Consider the following 21,609-nt stretch of genomic DNA (forward strand, 5'->3'; position numbering starts at 1 on the left):
TGTCATTATGTCCCCATCTCAAAGCGAACATCATGAAAAAATGTGTTTAGAAATTATCTGCACAAGAAAGTCCCTATATACTCTGAAAGATCTTACCACCCTCCCAAAAGTCTATATTGTTGTTCTTAGCTGCACTAGAGTTGGCCCCCACTCATGGCAACCCCGCGTATAATGCCATCAGACTGTGGAGATCCTTAGGGTTTTCACTGGCTGATTTTTGGAAGCAGATCAGCAGGCCTTTCTTCCTAGTCTTAGTGTGGAAGTTCTGCTGAAACCTGTTCAGCATCATAGCAACCCATAAGCCTCTACCGACAGATGGGTGGTGGCTGCATATGAGGTGCATTGGTCGAGAATCAAACCCAGGTCTGCTGCATGGAATTCTACCACTGCCCCCTAAAAGCTTCTATTATCTTATTAATTACAGCTTTCTTAAATTTTCTTAACATGTGGCTGCCTGGCTTATCTTCTTACTGTGGGCTTCAGGGTACTACTTCAGTGCTTTATTTTCCACTTGTTTTCTTAAAAGATCTATGTTAGTTACTTGTTATGCCAATCATTTGGATGAAGAATAACTTCTTGATTTGATTTTGTTACAAATCAGATTTTATTACAAATCTATCACTGACATTACTGTTACAATCTATTTTTTTTTTCATTTGTATCTCATTAATGAGCAAAAAATAAGGGGGGAAAAACACTCTTTTCATATACTTCATGATTGTATCCCACCATGCTGGGCTTCTACTTCCCATGCTGTCAGTCTCTAACTGGCAACTCACTGATGTGTGTATTCTTCGGCCAGCACAATGCTATTTTTAAAATGTTAATCAGTTGTCAGTACTTAAAAGCCACCAGATTTCACATAAGATTTGAATTTTCAGCCTTTCTTTGAAAATTAACACTCACATGGTAACAAGCAAGGCTGGTGGCAACTGCAGCCTTCCAACGGAGCATGTGCTCTCAGGAATCACCACAGTCCCCACCCTAGCCTCTTCTTTCATTGATACGCCCTGCCTGGCCCCTGTGTAATCCCTGTGTGGTACAAACAGTTAAGGCACTCAGCTGCTAACCAAACTGCTGGAGGTCTGAGTCCACCCAGAGGCAGCTCAGAAGAAAGGCCTGGAGATTTACTTCCAAAAAATCAGCCATTAGAAACCATGTGGAGAGCAGTTCTACTCTGATACACATGAGGTCACTACAAGTCAGAATCAACTTGATGGCAACTGTTCTGTTTCATTTTGGGTTTTTTTTGGCACCTGGCCCCTGTAGCCATTTAAGTTTGCAACCCATTCCCTGTGCTGACTGAACCCAGTACTGTTAAGTCTTCCTTCACAGGTGCTACATTTCGATATTGCAATCAGCTTCAGCTACTGGTATCCAAATTCTCTATAACATGACTCATCTGTAGAACAGTGGGCCAACAAATGTAGAGTCAATGAAGAATGTAACAAAGATAATCATTTCATGGTTCCTATATACAACACTAAGAAGCCCTGTGGCTCAACGGTTAAGTGCTCAGCTGCTAACTGAAAGGTCAGTAGTTCGAACCTCTCAGCGGCTCCACAGGAGAAAAGACCTGGTAATCCGCTCCCATAAAGACTAAAGCCTAGGAAACCCTATGGGGTAACACCACTCTGCCATATAGGGTTGCTCAATGGCACACAACAACAACATACGCAGCGCTACTTCTACATACAGTAGCAGCATCATACTTACTATATGTAGCTATAGTCCAGCACTACTGGCTTAAATCAATCACGTAACATGACCCCAGATATGTTTCTGCCATGTCAGACCTATCACCCTAGTTTTGTGGTATTGCTTTGGGAAAATTTTCCCTTGCTCTGATCCTTTTGAATTTTGTCCACCAAGTAGATTTATTCAGTTGTCCAGGTTGTCTGTATTTTATATTGTTACCCAATGCTATGTCCATATAATTTGGTGCAGATCAGAAAAGCCAAACGGTGTTTGCTAGAATGGTTCATAAATCACTTCCATGTGAGAAGTCTGTCATGTGGCTAAATTTTTTAAATGCTTTTAATAGTGGTTTCTGTTAAATAATATTTGATAATATTTTAGTAAAATACACTATCATAATAATAAAGAGTATGATAAAATATTATCTATGTATTATAAATAAACCACAATATTTTGTAATATAAAAATGACCTGTGTTCCAAAATACATGTTACTTGTAAGTAATTTTAACACAAAGCTGTATGGAATAGGAGGAGGAGGGCTGTGGTAGCCAGTCTCCAAACTGGTCCTCCAATGGTTGACCAGTGGAATACAGAACAAGTGACGCTATCTCATTTCTGAGGCTAAGTCAAAATAGGCCTTGCAATCCCCCTTTGGTCTCTTGGAACACTTGCTCAAGAGAAGCCGACACCATGTAAACCCTACTAACCTATGACTGCCATGCTGTTAGAAAGCCCAAATTAGCCACGTGGTAAAGTCACATGAAGAGCGAGATGTTCAACAAGACCCCAATTGTCCAGGTATCAAAGACCAGGCACTGGACAAGTGAGTAAAAAAGCCCTCAGATGACTCCACCCTCACGAGGACCAATGCTAGATCCACCCAGCTGAGCCCATCAACCTCCAAAACTATGAGAGGTAATATTATAATGGTTGTTTTAAGCTTCTACATTTGGGGATAATATGTTATGCAGCTATTGATAAAAGCTAAAAGAGAAAAGTGCACTTAAAATAAAATATAATTTTTAAAGTAATTTCTCCCATTTTACTTGGGTCAACATAGATGTTATAGATACTCTCCATTTCATTTTTGTGTTTAGGCAGAAATCTGGAGCACGAATGTGCCTAGGGAAGAAAACAGCAATGGAAGAAAAGCAACCCTTTGGAATCAGCTTTTTTTTTTTCTTTTTTTTTTTAAATAAACTGGCTGGTTAGTTACAAATGTCATATAGGTTAAAGAGTAGTAAGTAGTAAAGTAGGAGGTTGGAGTTTGAAAAGGGCTCAAATCTGATTGTTTTCATAAAAATATCAGCTTCATTCACCACTCTATTCAGCACCTAGCACAATGCCTATTTCTTTAAAACAACTAACCTCGTTGTCATTGAGTGGATTCCAACTCATAGCAATCCTATAGGACAGGGTACAACTTCCCCATAGGGTTTCCAAGGCTATAATCCTTACAGAAGCAAACTGAAACATCTTTCTCCCACGGAGTGGCTGGTGAGTTCAAATTGCTAAAGTTTTGGTTAGCAACTGAGTGATTCACCACTGTGCCACCAGGGCTCCTTTTAAAATGACTAGATCAACTAAAACTTGTTTTACATATTTTTCTGTGTATCAAAAATATCTTTCTATCAACAAAACTGTCTATTATTGACGCAAAAGGAAACCAAATGCCAGATGCAAAGAAATCAACAAATTTTGGTTCATACAAAATACAAATTAAGTCAAGTCATTAGTCTTTACAGCCTAATGTGAGACAGTTGATATGGAAACCCAACCTTGAGGAAATCACTCAATTGTTGGATGATTCTATTTGCTCATGTGTAAAATGGAGCTAATCATGTATTCCCACAAAGAGTATGATCATTAAATTTAACAGTATATGGCCCATATATTCCAAATAGTGGAAGAGCTAAACCTTGTGCACTGCACAAAATTAAAGCAGCTGATATGCTTTTGCCCAAATAGAATTATATATCCTCATTTCCTTCCCCTTTTCTCTTCCCCACTTGTGACTCAAGCCAGATTTCATCGAGCTATTTTTATAATTACTAAAATGCTAGAAATATAGCAGTAGGCCAGAAGCAAAGTAAAATGCAGCATCCAGCAAAAGAAAGAAAATCACGCTGAGTAACTGAAAGGCCATCTGCTTCTAACTGAGCTGTAGGGGTGAGGAAGGCAATCTGGGCTGTACTATTTGTGTCCTCCCCAAAACCATACCCACCTGCATGTTGTCAGTGGCATCCCCAAGCAGTCCTCCAAAAGTGATAGCATTGGTTACAGTTGCCAGATAAATGAAGAGAATTGCTGAAAGAGCCTGAATATTTAAAGCATCATAAAAATCACTGGCAAAAAATGGTGCTTTCCTCTTTATGTCCTTAATTAGTCCACCACAGAACCTGGGCAGGGAGAAAGCAAACATGTGACAATGTAAAATAAATTACCCTCAAATTAACCAAAAGACAACTGACTAAACCACAAAGAATCTGTACTTAAAATGCTTGAATCAATGGCAAGATACTATTTGACTACCTAAGATGAAACCTGGAATCTGCATAGGAATAAATTTTTTTCTATCACTCTCTTTTTTGGTCAACAAATTTAGGTGTCACATTTCTCCCAAAGACTGCCAGTTGGTCTTTAGATGAGAGTGTTCAGTGGTAATGAGTTAAAGTTTCTCACTGCCTGAAGATAAACGTCCAAACATGTGAGCAGATCATATCAGGCCCTTTATAATCTTGCCATAGTTTCCTTTCCATCCCCATTCATTCAGTCATCCAGTCATTCCACAAATATTTACTCAACACCTGCGACATGCCCAGCACCTTCTGGGTATTGGAGACAGAGCAGCGAACAACCCAGGCAAAAATCCCTGCCTTTGTGGAATTTACTTTTTGTGAGAGGAACAGATAAAATAAGTAAAATTCATAGTGATAAAAACCAAGGAAAAAATATAATGTGCGGAAGAGAGTTATGAAGTGCTGGAGGAGCAGGCCTTCTGAGAAAGTGACTTCGGGGTAAGGACCTGAAGAAATTGAGGGAGGGGGCCATGCAGCTGTGTTGTGCAGCACTGCAAGCTGAGCAACCCTACTCATCCTACATCTTAGTCATCTTCCCCTTCCTCAGCCAAATCTCTCATCTCAGCCTTCCCCATGTCATTCCTTCTGCCTAGAATGCCCTCTCTCAGAGTTCAACAGCCCCCTAAAGTCTTGACTCTCCACTTATCACTCAGATTTCCACTACCGGCTATCCCACTCTGTCAGGATTATCTGTCTGTCCGGGTAACTGGAACCAAGCTCTACCCCAGCGCCAGGGCCCTATCTTGGTTGTCTTGGTAAGCACAGGGCCATGCATGGCTCTGGGCATGCTTTATGCATACAATGCATGTATGAAAGGAGAAACAGAAAAAAATAAAATTAAGTTGTGATTAAGTAAAAAAAATTAAATCTTATAACTCAGATCTGTAGAAAAGGATATTCCTAATGGAAATGGTTTGTAAAGAACTACTCAGAAAATAAAGGAGGGGGGGTTATATTCTCTATTCTTTAAAAAAAAATAAAAGGGAAGGAAGAAATTTCCTCCTAGTTTGGGAAAGAAATCCGAGTGGGTTACCAGGGGAAAAAACTAATTTAGTTCAGATTCAATTGTATACTAAATGACATACTTTTTGTGTTTTCAAAAAACAAAACAAAACAAACAAAAACTGTAATGTTTACAAAAAAGCCATACCTTCCAAAAACAAGTATCCTACTTAAACTTTTACTTAACCCAAAACAAAATGGAGAACTTGGTAGTATAGAAAGAAGAACTGCCATGAAAAGAAATTTAGCCAAAGCTATCTGGGAACCCTGACTTCCCAATTGCAGACTAAGGAGGCAGAAAAGTGACCTACCTGTGATTTGCTGATTTCTACAACATGTTACTTACTCTTAAGTAAATATACAGAGAAGAGATGGAATCATGAAAGCCAAGTGGGGAAGACTGGCACATTACTCAGTCCTCCTGTCACACATTCACTTACTCTCTCTCAACCCTCTCTAATACTCCCATCACACCTGCACACAGGAGGCACGCTGTGCTGCTGTCCACTCCACCTGGAACACTCTTCTCTGCCTCTACACGTCTGTCTCCCATCTCCTTCAGGCTTTCCTAAAAAGTCACCTTTTCTATAAGGCCTTCTCTGCCACCCCATCTAAAATTTTAAAAACTTTCTCCCATTGCAAAACTTCCTATTTCTGCTTATTTTTCCCATAAAATCATCACTACAATTATTTGTTTATTGTTTACCTCCTGCCATTTCAAAGTAAATTCCATAAAGACAAGGAGTTCTGTTTAGTTCACTGCTGTATTCCCAGTTCCTGGGACTAATTATATATATATATTTTGGATGAATAAATGAACACATCAGTGAATAAAATGCTGATAGAAACATGAGAAGCAACTTAGATGCAAGGAGGGCCTCATCATGAATGACAAAGGATCCATCAGTTACCGTCCAGTTCGCTTCAATTCTTCACAATCCGCATGACCTCCTCCTCCATGCCCTCCATCATGGGGCGTGTCCCCGTTCATCTGAACATTCTCTCCACCTGAGTACATATTCTTTCTAAGCAAGACAACCAAGCCCAAGAGAATATTAATTTATTTCATTCATCTGCTTCTCAGCTATACTATACACCAGCTAAAGAAGATATGGGGAAAAAACAGCCTTTGGGACAAAGATTATTTCTTTCTGCTATCCTAACAGACAATTCTTAATGTGTTATATTTAGAGCCAAGACAAATGACTAGAGGAATAGAAAAGTTGAAGGACTTGTATATTGTAAAACAGGGAAACTGTTTCACCTGGGAAATAACAGATTTCTATAAAACAGCTTCACCTCAACAATCTCACTCAATTTCTTAAACTCTTTAATCTGTAAGGACTCATATTGAATAAATTGATCCTTCCACATGTACAGGGAGCAATGGTTAAGTGCTAAACTGCTAACCAAAATGTTGGTGGTTCACACCTACCCAGTGGTTTCACAGAAGAAAAATCTGGAGATCTGCTTCCATAAAGATTGCAGCCTAGAAAATACTATAGGGCAGTTCTACTCTGTCACATGGGGATGCTATGAAATAGACTTAATGGTACCTAACAACAACAACATGTACAGGGAGTCCCCAGAACATCCCCACAGAGTCTCTGTGATGCATTTCAATATCATAATCTGAGATGTCTAATTTATAATTACTGAAGAACATCACAGCTATCACATCCATTTTACATGTCAAGAGAATGTGGACCCAAGGCATATATGTGATTCACTTGAGATAATATATCCAGTCAAATGGGAACTTGAAAACATGAAAGCAGTAATCTGATCCTACTTCCTCCTCCAAATACAACCCACTTCCCAGGAATGTCCCAGCAACTGAAAATGCCAAGTGCCTGATAATTTACCTTTTGTCAGATGATGGAAGACTCTTAGGAGGCTCTATCCTGATCGCTGGATCCCATTCCCCAGGTGGAAGGACAATGACTTCATCCAGAAACTCGTCAATGCCAGCAATCAGGTCCTGCCTATCTTTTGCTTTATAAGCAATGTCATGGAACACCTAAAGAACAATACGAGATATGCAGTTCTAACAAGAGAACTCTCTACATGCCTAACTCTATGTCAAGACTGAATAATGCAATCTATAATCCACTGTAATATTACTATAGCTATGCTGCCATATTTCCTATTATTCATTTTATCCCAATATATTTAAATCTTCAGATTATTATCCCAAAGATTATAGGTAGAGGTTCAAGAAAACAGTTATGCTTTTCTTCTATCAATACTGTTAAACGTTGTCTTTCATCCCCTAGTGGTATGTACCGCAACCGATACAGTTGCTATGGAAGCCAAATGAAAATGGTTTGGAAAAATATACTGAAAAGTCATTTCCCTAAAATAAAAATACTGGAACAAACAATTACTGCTAAATCAAGAAGAGAAAGTTCAAGCTGAGTGTTAAGATCAGGTTAAAATCCAAGCACTGCAGCTCTTAAACACACAACTGATGTTAATGATTAAAGAAAGAAAAAGTTGAGTTATATCAGCAACACAGAAAGCAATGTATTTTTAACAGGTGATCATCTGTCTATCTTTTGGTAAGCCAAAACCTAACCCACAGCCCTCGAGTCGATTCCGACTGATAAGAACCCAGGACAGAGTGGAACTGCCCCCACAGGGTTTCCAACACTGTAAATCTTTACGTAAGCAGACTGCTACATCTTTCTCCCGCAGAGCAGCTGGTGGGTTTGAACCACTTATTTTTCGGTTAGCAGCCAAGTGCTTTAACGATTGCACCACCAGGGCTCCTGTTCTTTAAGTAAAGCAGCAACTAAAGAATCCAAGGCAGCAAACACTTCACTCCTTTCATGTACCTCCAAAGAGCTTCCAGGATGTACACAATCCTCTGTCAATTGTTCCACTCCTCTAATCTAGCCAATGATCTGAAAGTTCTACACACAAAACCTAACTTTTTCATACTTCATAAGTAAAATTCTTTAGTCTTCAGAAGAGAACACTCGTCTATTCTTAACAATTGTTACTGAATCAGCTCTTCTCCTCGACAAGAATTTTTAAAGGTCAAAAAAAAAATAGTATTTAATGAGTAGAGGGTTGTGGGATTGAAATAAAGGCACTACAAAGTGTCAGTATATCCTTTGTGGTGGACACAACCATCTTTAACTTCATTTTCCCTTGCTCCCCCACTATGTTGCTGCTAGGTGTTGCTGGGTGCTGTCAAGTCAGTTCCGAACCAGTGTCCCGATGTACAACAGAACGAAACATAGCCCGGTCCTGTGCCATCCTCACAACCATTCTTATGCTTGAGCCCATTGTTGCAGCCACTGTGTCAATCCACCTCATTGAAGGTATTCCTCTCTTTCTCTGACCCTCTACTTTACAAAGCATGATGTCCTTCTCCAGAGACTGGTCCTCCTGACAACATGTCCAAAGTACGTTAAGACAGAATCTCTCCATCCTCGCCACTAAGAAGCATTCTGGCTGTACTTCTTCCAAGACAGATGGGTACATTCTTCTGGCAGTCCATGGAATAGTCAATATTCTTTGCCAACACCATAATTCAAAGGTGTCAATTCTTCTTCAGTATTCCTTATTCGCTGTCCAGCTTTCACATGCATATGAGATGATTAAAAATACCATGGCTTGAGTCAGGGTCACCTTAGTCTTCAAGGTGACATCTTTGCTTTTTAACACTTTAAAGAGGTCATTTGCAACAGATTTGCCCAATGAAATACATCATTTGATTTCTTGACTGCTGCTTCCATGGACATTAATTATGGATCCAAGTAAAATGAAATCCTTGACAGCTTCAATATTTTTTCCATTTATCATGGTGTTGCTTATTGGTCCAGGTGTGAGGATTTTTGTTTTCTTTATGTTGATGTAAAATCCATACTGAAGGCTGTAGTCTTTGATCTTCATCAGTAAGTGCTTCAAGTCCTCTTCACTATCAGCAAGCAAGGTTGTGTAATCTGCATACCACAGGTTGTTAATGCGTCTTCCTCCAATCCTAATGCCACCTTCTTCTTCATATAGCTGGACTATAAGAAGAAGAACGTGGAAAGTGGCATTAGATTGAATAAGTGTGGTGAAAGGACACAATCCTGATGCATGCCTTTCCTGATTTTAAACCACGCAGTATCTCCTTGTTCTGTTTGAATGACTGCCTCTTGGTCTATGTACAGGTTCCTCATGAGCACAATTAAGTATTCTGGAATTCCCATTCTTCACAATGTTATCCATAATTTGTTATGATTCACACATTCAAATGCCTTGGCATAGTCAAGAAAACACAAGTAAACATCTTTCTGGTATCCTCTGCTTTCAGCCAAAATCCACCTGACATCAGCAATGATATCCCTCCTTCCATGTCCTTTTCTGAATCCAGCTTGAACTTCTAGCAGTTACATGTTGATGTACTGCTGCAACTGCTTTTGAATGATTGTCAGCAAAATTTTACTTGTGTGTTATATTAATGATGTTGTTTGATAATTTCCACATTCTGTCGGATCACTTTTCTTTGGAATGGACATAATATGGATCTTTTCCAGTTGGTTGACCAGGTAGGTGTCTTCCAAATTTCTTGACAGATGAGTGAGTATCTCCTGCACTGTATCCATTTGTTAAAATATTTCAACTGGTATTCAGATTTGCTTTTTGCCATTCCCTTCAGTGCTGCTTGGACTTCTTTCCTCAGTACCATCAGTTCTTGATCATGTTATCTCCTGAAATGGTTAAACATCAACTAATTCTTTTTGTTCCAGTGACTCCATGTATTCCTTCCATCTTCTTTTGATGCTTACTGTGTCTTTCAAAATTTTCCCCGTAGAAGGCTTCAATATTGCAGCTTGAGGCTTGAATTTTTTCTTCAGTTCTTTCAGTTTGAGAAATGCCAAGCGTGTTCTTCCCTTTACAGTTTTCTAACTCCAGGTCTTTGCACATTTAATTATAATACTTTACTTTGTTTTCTTCAGCCGCCCTTTGAAAACTTCATTATTTCTTCCCTTCACTTTAGCTACTCTATATACAAGAGCAAGCTTCAGAGCCTCTCCTAACATCCATTTTGGTCCTTTCTTTCTCTCCTGTCTTTTGGATGACCTTTTGCTTTCTTCATGTATGATGTCCTTGATGTCATTCCACCATCTGGACTTTGGTCATTAATGTTCAATGCATCAAATCTATTCTTGATATGGTCTCTAAATTCAGGTGCGATATACTCAAGGTCATATTTTGGCTCTCGTGGACTTGCTCTAATTTTCTTTAGCTTCAACTTGAACTTGCACATAAGCAATTGATGGTCTGTTCCAAAGTTGGCCCCTGGCCTTGTTCTGACCGATGATACTGAGCTTCTCCATCATCTCTCTCCACAGATGTGGTCAATTTGATTCCTGTGTATTCCATCTGGCAAGGTGCATGTGTATAGTTGTCGTTTATGTTGTTGAAAAAAGGTATTTTCAATGAAGAAGACATTGGACTTGCAAAATTCTATTATGCAATATCTGGTGTTGTTTCTATCACCAAGGGCATATTTTCCAACTATTAATCCTTCTTCTTTGTTTCCAACTTTTGCATTCCAATTAACAGTAATTGTCAATGCATCTTGATCGCATGTTTGATCAATTTCAGACTGCAGAAGTTGGTAAAAATCTCCAATTCCCTCATCTTTGGCATTTGGGATTGGCATGTACATTTGAATAACAGTCGTATTAACTGGTCTTCCTTGTAGGCGTATGGATATTATCCTTTCACTAACAGTGTTGTACTTCAGGTTATATCTTGAAAATGTTCTTTTTGACGATGAATGCAATGCCATTCCTCTTCAATTTGTCATTCCTGGCATAGTAGACCATATGACTGATTCAAAATTTCCAATACCAGTCCATTTCAGCTCACTAATGCCTAGGATATCAATGTTTATGCATTCCATTTCATTTTTGAAGACTTTCAATTTTCCTAGATTCATGCTTCATACATTCCACATTCCGATAATTAATGGATGTTTGCAGCTGTTTCTTCTCATTTTGAGTTGTGCCGCATCAGCAAATGAAAGTCCCCAAATCTTGACTCCATGCATATCATTAAGGCTGACTCTACTTTGAGGAGGCAGCTCTTCACCAGTTGTCTTTTGAGTGCCTTCCAATCTGAGGGGCTCATCTTCTGGCACTATACCAGACAATGTCTCGCTGCTATTCAAAAGGTTTTCACTGCCCAATTTTTCAGAAGCACTGTCAAGTCCTTCTTCCTAGTCTGTCTTAGTCTGGAAGCTTCACTGAAACCTGTCCACCATGTGTGACCCTGCTAGTACTTGCAACACCAGTGGCATAGCTTCCAGCATCACAGCAACACCAAAGCCACCACAGTACGAAAAACTGACAGACATGTGGGGCCTCCCACTACAGAGACTGGAAAATCAGAGAGTTACTTTCCCAGCCTCACCTGCAAATAAGGACTGACATCTCTGACCAATGAGATAGATGAAAAAAGTTGCCTAGGAAAGCTTTAGAATACCTGGTAAAAGAGACAGATAACAACTGACATCACCTCACCCCCTCTTTCTGCCTTGAATAGATGTAGGGCCTGGGGCTGACGGTAACAGCGATCTTAAGACATGAAACAGGAGCCTTGGTTCTTGATTTATCAATAAGCAGTACATTAAACCAACCTCAGCAACCACCTACCTCCAAACTTCTCGTTGTGTGAGAAAAATAAGCCCAAAATTCTTTAAGCCACTGTAATTCAGATTTTCTGTCACAGCCTGAAGTATTTCTAATTGATGTATCATAGGAGGAAGAATTTAAATATATATATATATACATATACATGAACATACAACAAAAATAAATGAACTCACTGAGATGCTCAGTCCCATCAAGTGGGGAAAAAAAACAGCATAACTATCCTGTGTCCTTTTCTCCACTTAACACCTGGCAAAACTGGCAAATCAAGCAAAAAAACTGGAAAAATAACTAAATTAGAAAGACACAGAAGCAGAAATCAGTGATTCTGTATTCTAATACTATTTCTCCTAGTATGAGACTAGCTCTGAGTTTTGCCATGTCTAAAATGGGTGTTACAACATTTGAACTACTATGAGAGTTAGTAAGGATATAATCCAAAGTACTACACACTCTGCAGTAATGATTGCTAATGCATTTTAGTATTTCTATCATTCTTTCCCACAAGATAAGAAACATCATAAAAACATGTAATTTCTGATACCTAAGAAAAAAATGTATTATCCATTTTGTTATGCATTATTTTCCAACTGAATCCAATATTTCTGAAACAAGACAGTATATGGACCCTTGAATTCCCAGAATGAATATATTAAATATTTTTAGAAATAAAGTTTAAGTTAACATAGTCAACTTGAACTTTTTAGAACTATTTAACATACATCAGTTCTATGATTTAAACATTGTTTAAAAAATAATGGAAAATATGTTTTAGTCCAACAGAGTTTAGAATCTGATGCAAAAGCAAAACGCATCAACTTACTAATGGAAAACTGTGTAGAAATCAGCTCACTTGCCACAAATGACCGTGTCTTGTGTTATTTGAAAAAAAAGGAAAAAAAATTTAAAAAAAAAAGTCAAGAAGGAAGAGGGTTGACGTGTTGTGGGGTTGTTAACCAATGTCATAAAACTATGTGTACTACTGTTTAATGAGAAACTATTTGTTCTATAAACCTTCACGTGAAGTACAATAAAAAAAATTTAAAAAAAAGGCCTGGTAACCACATAATTTGAATTGAATAAATTGTAACATACAATTCATAGTAAGAGTGAAAACAGCATAAGTAGGACATTCATGGATTCCCATTTTCCTGATTCCGTACCTCGTCAGACATCAAGGTGGCAATGGCTCTGCCAATCTCATGGTAGGACTTGGCTTTCCCTTTAGGACCTAAGAGAATGAACAAGAACCTAATGGAAAAGGAAAGAAGCAAAGACTTTAACATTTCATAAGACTCAATATTCATAAAACTGAGAAATGTTTATCCTACTTCATAAAAAAGTTAGGCCTAGAATAAATCTTTAAACTAAAGTAATATTCTTGGCAATATGAAGAATTATCTGTTACACTACTGGGAAATACAAATTGTTGTTCAGTTTATTTGGAGGCAAAGGAGAAGCATGGGAAACCTGAGAAGCTTTTTCACTGAGCGGGAAAGGTTCACTTTACAAGTTGTAAAATTTTTCTTTCGTAAATGTTCTTTTTCCATCTTTGGAGCATCTTTGAAGATTCAGAATCTTTGGAGAAAATCCATTAAGCAAAGTAACTAGAAAAGCTTAGTACATCTTCAGATTTCTCAGACTTTTCCTTACCCAATATGGGCAGTGACAGATGATCCTTTCCATACTTTTAAGAAATGTTTCTACTCAGAAGTGACTGGGAATCAGCAAAAACCAAGTCCTCTACAAGTGAGCCACAAGCTTACAGTCAAAGGAAGGAAAAAGAAATATGAGATAAATTCAAAACAAAGCATCTTTCACAGACAGTTAAAATTATTTTGTGGGTATCCTCACTTCTCTCTCTAAACTCATTTTCGTGGTAATGCACAAAGCATTGCTGTGTAGCAAGTAGGTCCTGAAACAGGCGGTAATGAGCTTATCCACACTTCAGATCACTTCTTATCATGTTGGAAGGATTCCCTCATTGATCATAAAGGCAAAAATGCATATCTTGAAAGGAGGGAACCTGATAAGTAAATGAATAAGAAAAACTATCCAAAGGTGACACTGGATAATCCCTTGATTATATTCTTACCTAACATGGAGATAATGAAGGCAATAAAAACGATAACATCATATGTTTATATAGCTTTTTAAAGCTTGCAAAGCATTTTACAGTCATCACCTTATTTAATCTTCCAGACAACCCTCTGCAGTAAGGACAGATATCCTATTCCCATTTAATGGTGAAGAAACTGAGGCTCAAGGTTAATGGATGAGCCTAGAAAATGGAAGAGAGCAGATAAGCCACCTAACCCCCTGCTCTTTTCACAATTCTGTCTAATATTCCCCACCCAGTTTAAACATCAGGGTTAGGATTCAACAGAGAAAATCTATCCAACAGTGACATTCATAGGTCACTCTAGAGAAAGAATGTGTGGTTTCTTAGCTGGGGACAAGAAATCTTAGGGAAGTTATTACCACACCAGGAACAGTTTAGCACTTTGCTTAGCAGAATTGTATATTTTACATATTTATTTATATATCTTACTTTAAATTAAAAAAAAAAAAAAAAAGATTGTCAGTAAGTGCTCTACAAACTGTTAGGGAATGTTCCAAAATGCACTTGATTAGATATTTCATTTTTTCATCATAAAATTAAATCCAAAACGGATTTAAAAAAAAGAAAAGAAATTAAGAAGGTAGAAGGCATCTGAAAGTTTGAATACTCACAATTTATGCCAGAGTAACCATAGAACCATCCAGCACTCATTTGCTTAGAAACCAGTTCTGGAGTGGAACGGCACACTCACTTTAAAGTGTTATCATAGTAGATGAAATAGCAAAAGCAACCAGCAGTCAGGAAAGTCTATTCTAATGTGAAGGAGTCATATTAGGATTGAGTTTTAGTTCTTCTAACACTGAAACTGAATTGATACTAGAGACTTTCTTCCTTTGAAGCTGGCCCCAAATTATATATCACTACCTATACTGGAGCCCTGGTGGTGCAGTAGTTGAGAGCTACAGCATGCTATGGCTGCTAACCAAGAGGGTTGGCCCCTCGAATCCACCAACCGCTCCTTGGAAACCCTATGGGGCAGTTCTACTGTATCCTGTAGGGTCACTATGAGTCAGAATCGACTCAATGGCAACTGGTTTGTTTGGTTTTTGGTACCTATATTGTTCTAAAGAGCCTCTTTATAATATATATATATATAGAGAGAGAGAGAGAGAGAGAGTATTTTTCTGAATTAATTGATCACTGATTTGAGTGAAACACATGCAGAGTATTTAACCATTAGAGTAAAATACAAATCCCACTAATAAACACCAGTCCTACTAGTCATATTTCCCAGTCTTATCTGCCTGCCTACAGACTGACAGCTGTCAGGCTAGACAATAAGGGTCTAGTTTTAGGCAAAAGGGGGAAGCTTTGGTGCAGCAACAGAAAATAACTTAACACCTGGATTCTTCACTTAATACATTTTTAAATAATGGACTTCCTTTGCTTAACATTTTTCTTTTTAAGGAGCCCTGGTGGTACAGTGGTTAAGCACTTGGCAGCTAACCCAAAGGCTGGCAGTTCAAACCCTAGTATCTATATCCTAATTTTTCAGTAATGCATACTATCTAAAACCTTTCCAGAACCACTCTGTAACCTTCCAATTTCTCCCTAGCATCTCTATCATGATTTTAGCTTACAAATACACATTATGAAAATGTATTTACCAACTGACACATGGGCTAATTATCAGGCTGACTCTATGGCAACAAAACCAAAATACTGTCTTGTTATAGAGAAAGATTGACAGTGGCTGCAGCAATGCGCTCAAACACAGCAATGACTGTGAGGATGGTGCAGGACAGCGCAGTGTTTTGTTCTGTTGTACATAAGGTTGCTATGAGTTGGAACCAACTAAAGGGCATCTAACAACGACAACAACATACAGCAAGAAAAACAGTCTGTCATTGAGAGTCCTCCAACAAAAACTCTGGCAGAGGACGGGTAACTATCCCAAGAGCTGATAAAAGTAATGGAACGTCCAAGTTAAATCCTATGAGATGAAGGCATACATTTTCTATAAAATATTATACTCTTTGGTCTCTGCTAAATAGTACTAGTCAAAGAATGGATGGAGGCAGCAGTCTAATGGTCTGTAATATACAGCATAGCAACGAACCCAGTAAATGAGAATTATATTGGTTCAGTAATCTAGATAAAAAGGTACAATTCTCCTTTCCTGGGAAGTGTAATTTTTATTGAAAAAAAAGATAAAGATATTTCTCCTTTAATGAAATATCACCAAATACCAAAAAAAAAAAAAAACCCATAGTTACACATTAGTTACAATTTTCACATTAGTCAAAAACCAAACCAAACCCATTGCCATCGAATCAATTCAGACTCATAGTCTAGTCAGGAACAATTCGTAAACTCACCTCTTACAATGATATAGAGAAGGAATGTGGCCATTGTAAAGTAGCAGGAAACATCATCATTAGTCAAAAACTTCATCTGTAGGACAGAAGCCTCTAATTTGGACTGCAGGAGTACATGGGTGGTGCAAACAGTTAAGCGCTCGACTATGAGCCAAAGGTTGGTGGTTCAAACCCACCCACAGGCACCTCAGAAGACTTCTGAAAGGTGATAGCCATGAAAACCCTAGAGAGCAGTTCTGCTCTGCACAGGGGATCACCATCAGTCGGAATCGACTCGACAACAACTAACAACAACAACAACAATTTGGACTGTGTTATTGAAAAGAGGATGAGAGATCTGGGAAAACTAGCAGCACAGAACAACTCAGCAAGTTGAAGTTGCCTCTGCCTGAAATGTGTTCTCCCCTCCTTAACCCTCAAAGAAGGGAAAGCTGTTACAACTTTTATGATAGTAGTACATCCTGACAAATGCAGTTTTTATAATGTACTGAAAACTCCTTTCATGACCAAAGCCGTTTTTTTGTCAATGGACAGATGTTATTTTTAACCAGAGCTTTTTTTCTTTATTAACAAATTAGAGTAAACATCACATTTGTGTGGCTGAAGGGCACAGCCTAATGTTGACAGTCCAGAAGAAAATTAGTCTATGTTACTGAGTTCTTTTCATTCAACTCATACCTAGAAATAAGTCATAGTTAGAATTTTTAATAGTACCAAATTGTCTCGAGAATCTTCATGAGGCCCTTACTTTTGTGAGCTTTTTTACATAACTAATTAATTATGCATAGAGATGATGCTGCTGGCATTCTCCACAACAAAAACAAGTACCAGATGATCTGTGTCCGGAACCAAGGGACTATACTCACATTCACAAAATAATTACAGGCAAAAACAGAGCATAATATCAGAAAAGGAGCCAGCCTTCCTAAACCACTCAATCTTTTCATAAATGATGTGTACCCCCTTTCCTTCCTGATATATCACAGCGATTTCAAGAATAAACTCAGCATGTACCAATCCTTTACTCCCTCCTCTCAAAACAGTGAATCAAATAACCTATTATTCATATTTAGTGGCTTTGGAAAATGTGGCTAAACTGTAGCTTCCAGAATCAATTCAAGAGGACCACAAACTCACCATAATCAACTACATGTCATGCAGTAAACAGCAGCTAGCAATTAGACTGGTGGACATGACAGAAGTATGCTAGCAGGACCTCCATCTCAATCCCGCTAATGTTTTTTTTTTAAAAAAAAAAAAAAATTGGTCAGATAATTAAGCACAAACTACTTTCTTAAGGCAAAAACTACTTTTGTAATAAAATCATTATGGATAACATAAATTATATATTAATTTACAGTGATACAAAAAGGGTAGACATTCTAGTTTTTTTTTAGAGGACTAGAGCTCACTGGATAATTATTTGTCTTACATGTGCAAATCAAGATCAGAAAAGGAAAAAGTAATCTGGAGTTTTTATTCTTCTTCATGGGAAAACTAAAATATTTTACTTCAATCCATTCTGGATATGTCTTTACTGAAAAAAAACCCATTGCCATCAAGTCAATTCCAACTCATAGCAACCCTACAGGGCAGAGTAGAACTGTACCATAGGATTTCCAAGGAGGGGCTGGTGGATTCAAACTGTGGACCTTTTGGTTAGTAGCCAAGCTCTTAACTACTTTACCACCAGGGCTCCCAGTTTATGTCCTTAGGACCTTCCTAAGAGTCTAGCCTCCAAATTAGAAATCTGCAGTTCTATTTCCAGCACCGACAGTGAATCTTCCCTTTGCCTACATGTTGAAACTATACAATGGAAATAATAATATTTATCCCCTACATAGCTCAAGGAGAGTCCTGGTGGCACAGTGGTTAACAGCTCAGCTGCTAACCAAAAGGTCAGCAGTTCAAATCCACCAGTGGCTCCTTGGAAACCCTACGGGGCAGTTCTACTCTGAGAGGTCCTATAGGGTTGCTATGCGTCGGAATCAACTCGAAGGCAACAGATTTGGTTTTGGATTTTTTAATACCTCAAGTATATGTGAGTATATCAGATGTGACTATAAGATGACAGCAAGCAAAGTGCCTGTAACATGCTAGGAAAATCATAAACGCATCCAACCAAGTCACCAAAGATCAAAGAATAGAGACACAGACACGTGTGCTTCCAAATTGACAGCAAGAGGGCCCTAAGTAGACAGACATCCATAGCAGTAGACCAACTGCAGGCAGAAAGCCAACATAGATCTACGCATTAAAGAAGAGCTGCTAGAGCCACATTTTCTAAAAGGTGTGTGGTAGTAATACTGTTTACTAGTAATAGTAATAATAATAATAGACATACGAGTATAACTTTCTTCCACTTCTAAAAGGAAGAGCTATCATAGAAAGATATGTACAAAAACAGGTCTTCCTTTAGTACAATAGACTAGCATGTACGTTAAAGCACATTGTCAAATGCAGAGGCAGTTTTTCACAATGACTACCACATTCCTTATGGGATTTCCTTTATTGGATTTCACAGGATGCAGCCATTGTAAATGACCCCACATTACTCACACACACACACAAAAAAAAACCTAATGACACTCCTTAGTCAGTGATTATAGCTTGCACTGGTTGGAGGACAGCAAATGGATAAAACTAATTTCCTGGGAAAATGTTAATATGCAAGGACATACAGCTTGGATTATTGCCCTAAAATAGTTTTATGATATTATTGAATTATATTCCCTTGAATTGCTTGGCTTCTTCTTGTAATTCAAATGATGCTGTATTTCACCTCTAGACTAGCACCCTCTGGTACGGAAGGAAAAGACGAGTGAGCCAGACAAAAGCAGATGATAAGACTAGACAGAGGGGCACGAGAATAGTCATCATTTGCTAATCAATGAGCTCAGACTATTGTTAAATAAAAAGACTTTTCAAACATTTTTTTATTTGTAGCTTCTAAAGAAAAAATAAAAATGAAAAAGCAAGAGCAATTTTCTTCAATACTTTCAAGCCCCAGTAAAGTTAGTCTAAAGAGACATAAATAAAACCATAGGGGCACATGAGCTGGACTTCAGCCATTATCTGAGTCAGCTGTTTGCCAGGTGATTGTTCAGATAGAACTGCAAGGCTCTGCTGGAATGTTTTCAAGCAAAAATCTAAGTTACAGAAAACACAAGTCATGATAATCCCATTAATTGATTAAGCTATGATCTTCTCCTTTGCAGTACTGTTTGTCCAGTGACTGCGGCATGTATTATTCCTGTTTACCTGTTTTAAGTGTTAAAGAAATACAAAAATGCAGATGAAAATACATATATGATCAGGAAAAATGGCTTATAATCTACGAATTAGGAGGCTGTTAGGAAATTTTCTCCTAACTTGGCTCAACTCAAACATTGTGCCTCTTGTGACTACAGGTTAACATGCTCAGACTGTCTGAGATCCCCAGGGAGGATGTACAGCCCTTCTTGCTCATGTGGGGAAATGGAATAAAGGATTACTCTACAAAGCACAGATACTAATGTCTCTTTGTCACCTTTGTGACTGAGAGCTCTTACTATTCTTTGTGTATATAAATGTAAAATAATTTTCATGTGGAAATATTTTAAACATAATATTTAAAGCCTTTGGGGAAATGTTTGGAAAATACATGACGCTCAAGGAGCTGGAATCTATTCTTGAAATAAGGATTGCATAGCTTCAAAAGTTCAGTTTGCCTGTCCACTGTATTTTCATATTAGCAAGTATCTGTAAATATATAACTGAAATAAATAAAATACATGGTGTATGAATAATTAAAAAAGAGTAGATGATTGTAACATAAGAGTGATATGCTTCCTTTTAAAATAAAAAGTTACTGTGACATAACAAATAAAGTACAAATTTAAGGGTACAGCTTAAAGAATTTTTGTGTGTGTGTATGTGTGTGTGTATATAGGTAACCACAACCAATTTTCTGATAAAACATACAGCAAATGAAACCTTCTGAACCATTTACCATCTGTACGACCTTGGAAAAATTACTTAAGCTCTAAGATTCAGTTTCTTCATCTATAAAATCCAGATACCTATAATTTGTACTTTAAAATATTATTGGGGTATTAAATAGAATAATCTATAAAAAGAAACCAGTACATTGCCCAATAAGTTATTGTAACTGTTATTATTATTATTGTCACTACTACTATGTAAATGCCAAGTAATTTGGTAGCATGGTCAGACTTAGCCATTATTTCAGATTATATCTCTCCTACATGCTGGCACTGGTTATATCTGCATTACATTGATTCTTTAGTCTTTAGTCTGTGGGAGAGATTTTTCCATAACCACATTGTAGACCCTGATTTTTCTATAACCACACTGTAGACCCTGATTTTTCTATAACCAGGTAAAGGGAGCAGCTTACCTCGTGGGCACAGGGACCTCAGTCAGGGCACCCAGCATGACAGCCTGCTGCAGTCGAACAAAGGCAATGAAAGGAGTATCCAAGAAGTCAACCTCCCCAACAAGTACATTTGAAGCTTCTGCATCACGTGGAATTTTTTTCATGAATTTGTTCTTCAGCTGCGTGAACAGAGCCAAGAAAACATAACTTATTTACAGAGAGGTGAAAAAAAAGAGATATCCCATGTATCACTTACGGGAAATTCCTTCTTAAGTCTACATGCAACAGGACTTAGCTAGCCATTTTTCTATTATGTTTAATTATGCTATTATAATAAACTTTCTCTGTACCTTCTATCAAGAATATTTAGGGCATAATATTCATGGTTTGCAAATAAAACAATGTATAGAATGACTCCATGCATTTATTTATTTACTTATTCAACAAACATTTATTGAGAATCTACTCTAAGCCAAGCACTCATCTAAGCCCTAGGAATATAAACTCCTTGGGCTTATATTCCAGTGGGGGAGAAATAAAATATGATTTCAGGTAGTGAAAAGTGCTAAGAAGAAAAAAATAAAACAGGTAAGGGGGTATCATCAGGGTGGTCAGGGAAGCTCTCTGAAAAAATACATTTGGTATTGGAATGAGGGGACAAGCCATGCAAAGATCTGGACAAAGAACATTCTAGGCAAATCCAAAGTCTCCAATAAAGGAAGGAATCTGGCAGTTAGAGGAACAGAAACAACAGCAAGTATGGCAGGAGCTGAAGGAGCAAAGGAGAGGAAATAGCAAATGAAGTTGCATATGTAAGCAGAGGCCAGATTGTAAGGGCCTTGAAGGTCATGGTA

At 37.9% G+C, this 21,609-nt stretch overlaps 1 protein-coding gene across 3 annotated transcripts in view; it reads right to left on the minus strand.

The window, feature by feature from the left end:
• Nucleotides 1-21,609, minus strand: part of SLC4A4 (solute carrier family 4 member 4) — a 410,477-nt gene that overhangs the window by 106,266 nt on the left and 282,602 nt on the right. For all 3 annotated transcript variants that reach the window (XM_004383322.1, XM_004383323.2, XM_004383321.1), the window contains exons 8-12: nucleotides 20,777-20,934; nucleotides 13,101-13,188; nucleotides 7,147-7,301; nucleotides 6,193-6,306; nucleotides 3,925-4,099 (exon numbers count right to left, since the gene is read on the minus strand). In XM_004383322.1, the coding sequence (XP_004383379.1) occupies nucleotides 3,925-4,099; nucleotides 6,193-6,306; nucleotides 7,147-7,301; nucleotides 13,101-13,188; nucleotides 20,777-20,934 (690 nt within the window). The remainder of the gene's footprint in view (nucleotides 1-3,924; nucleotides 4,100-6,192; nucleotides 6,307-7,146; nucleotides 7,302-13,100; nucleotides 13,189-20,776; nucleotides 20,935-21,609) is intronic.

The sequence above is a fragment of the Trichechus manatus genome, unplaced genomic scaffold (assembly GCF_000243295.1).
Source record: "Trichechus manatus latirostris isolate Lorelei unplaced genomic scaffold, TriManLat1.0 scaffold00108, whole genome shotgun sequence".
Classification (NCBI taxonomy): domain Eukaryota; kingdom Metazoa; phylum Chordata; class Mammalia; order Sirenia; family Trichechidae; genus Trichechus; species Trichechus manatus.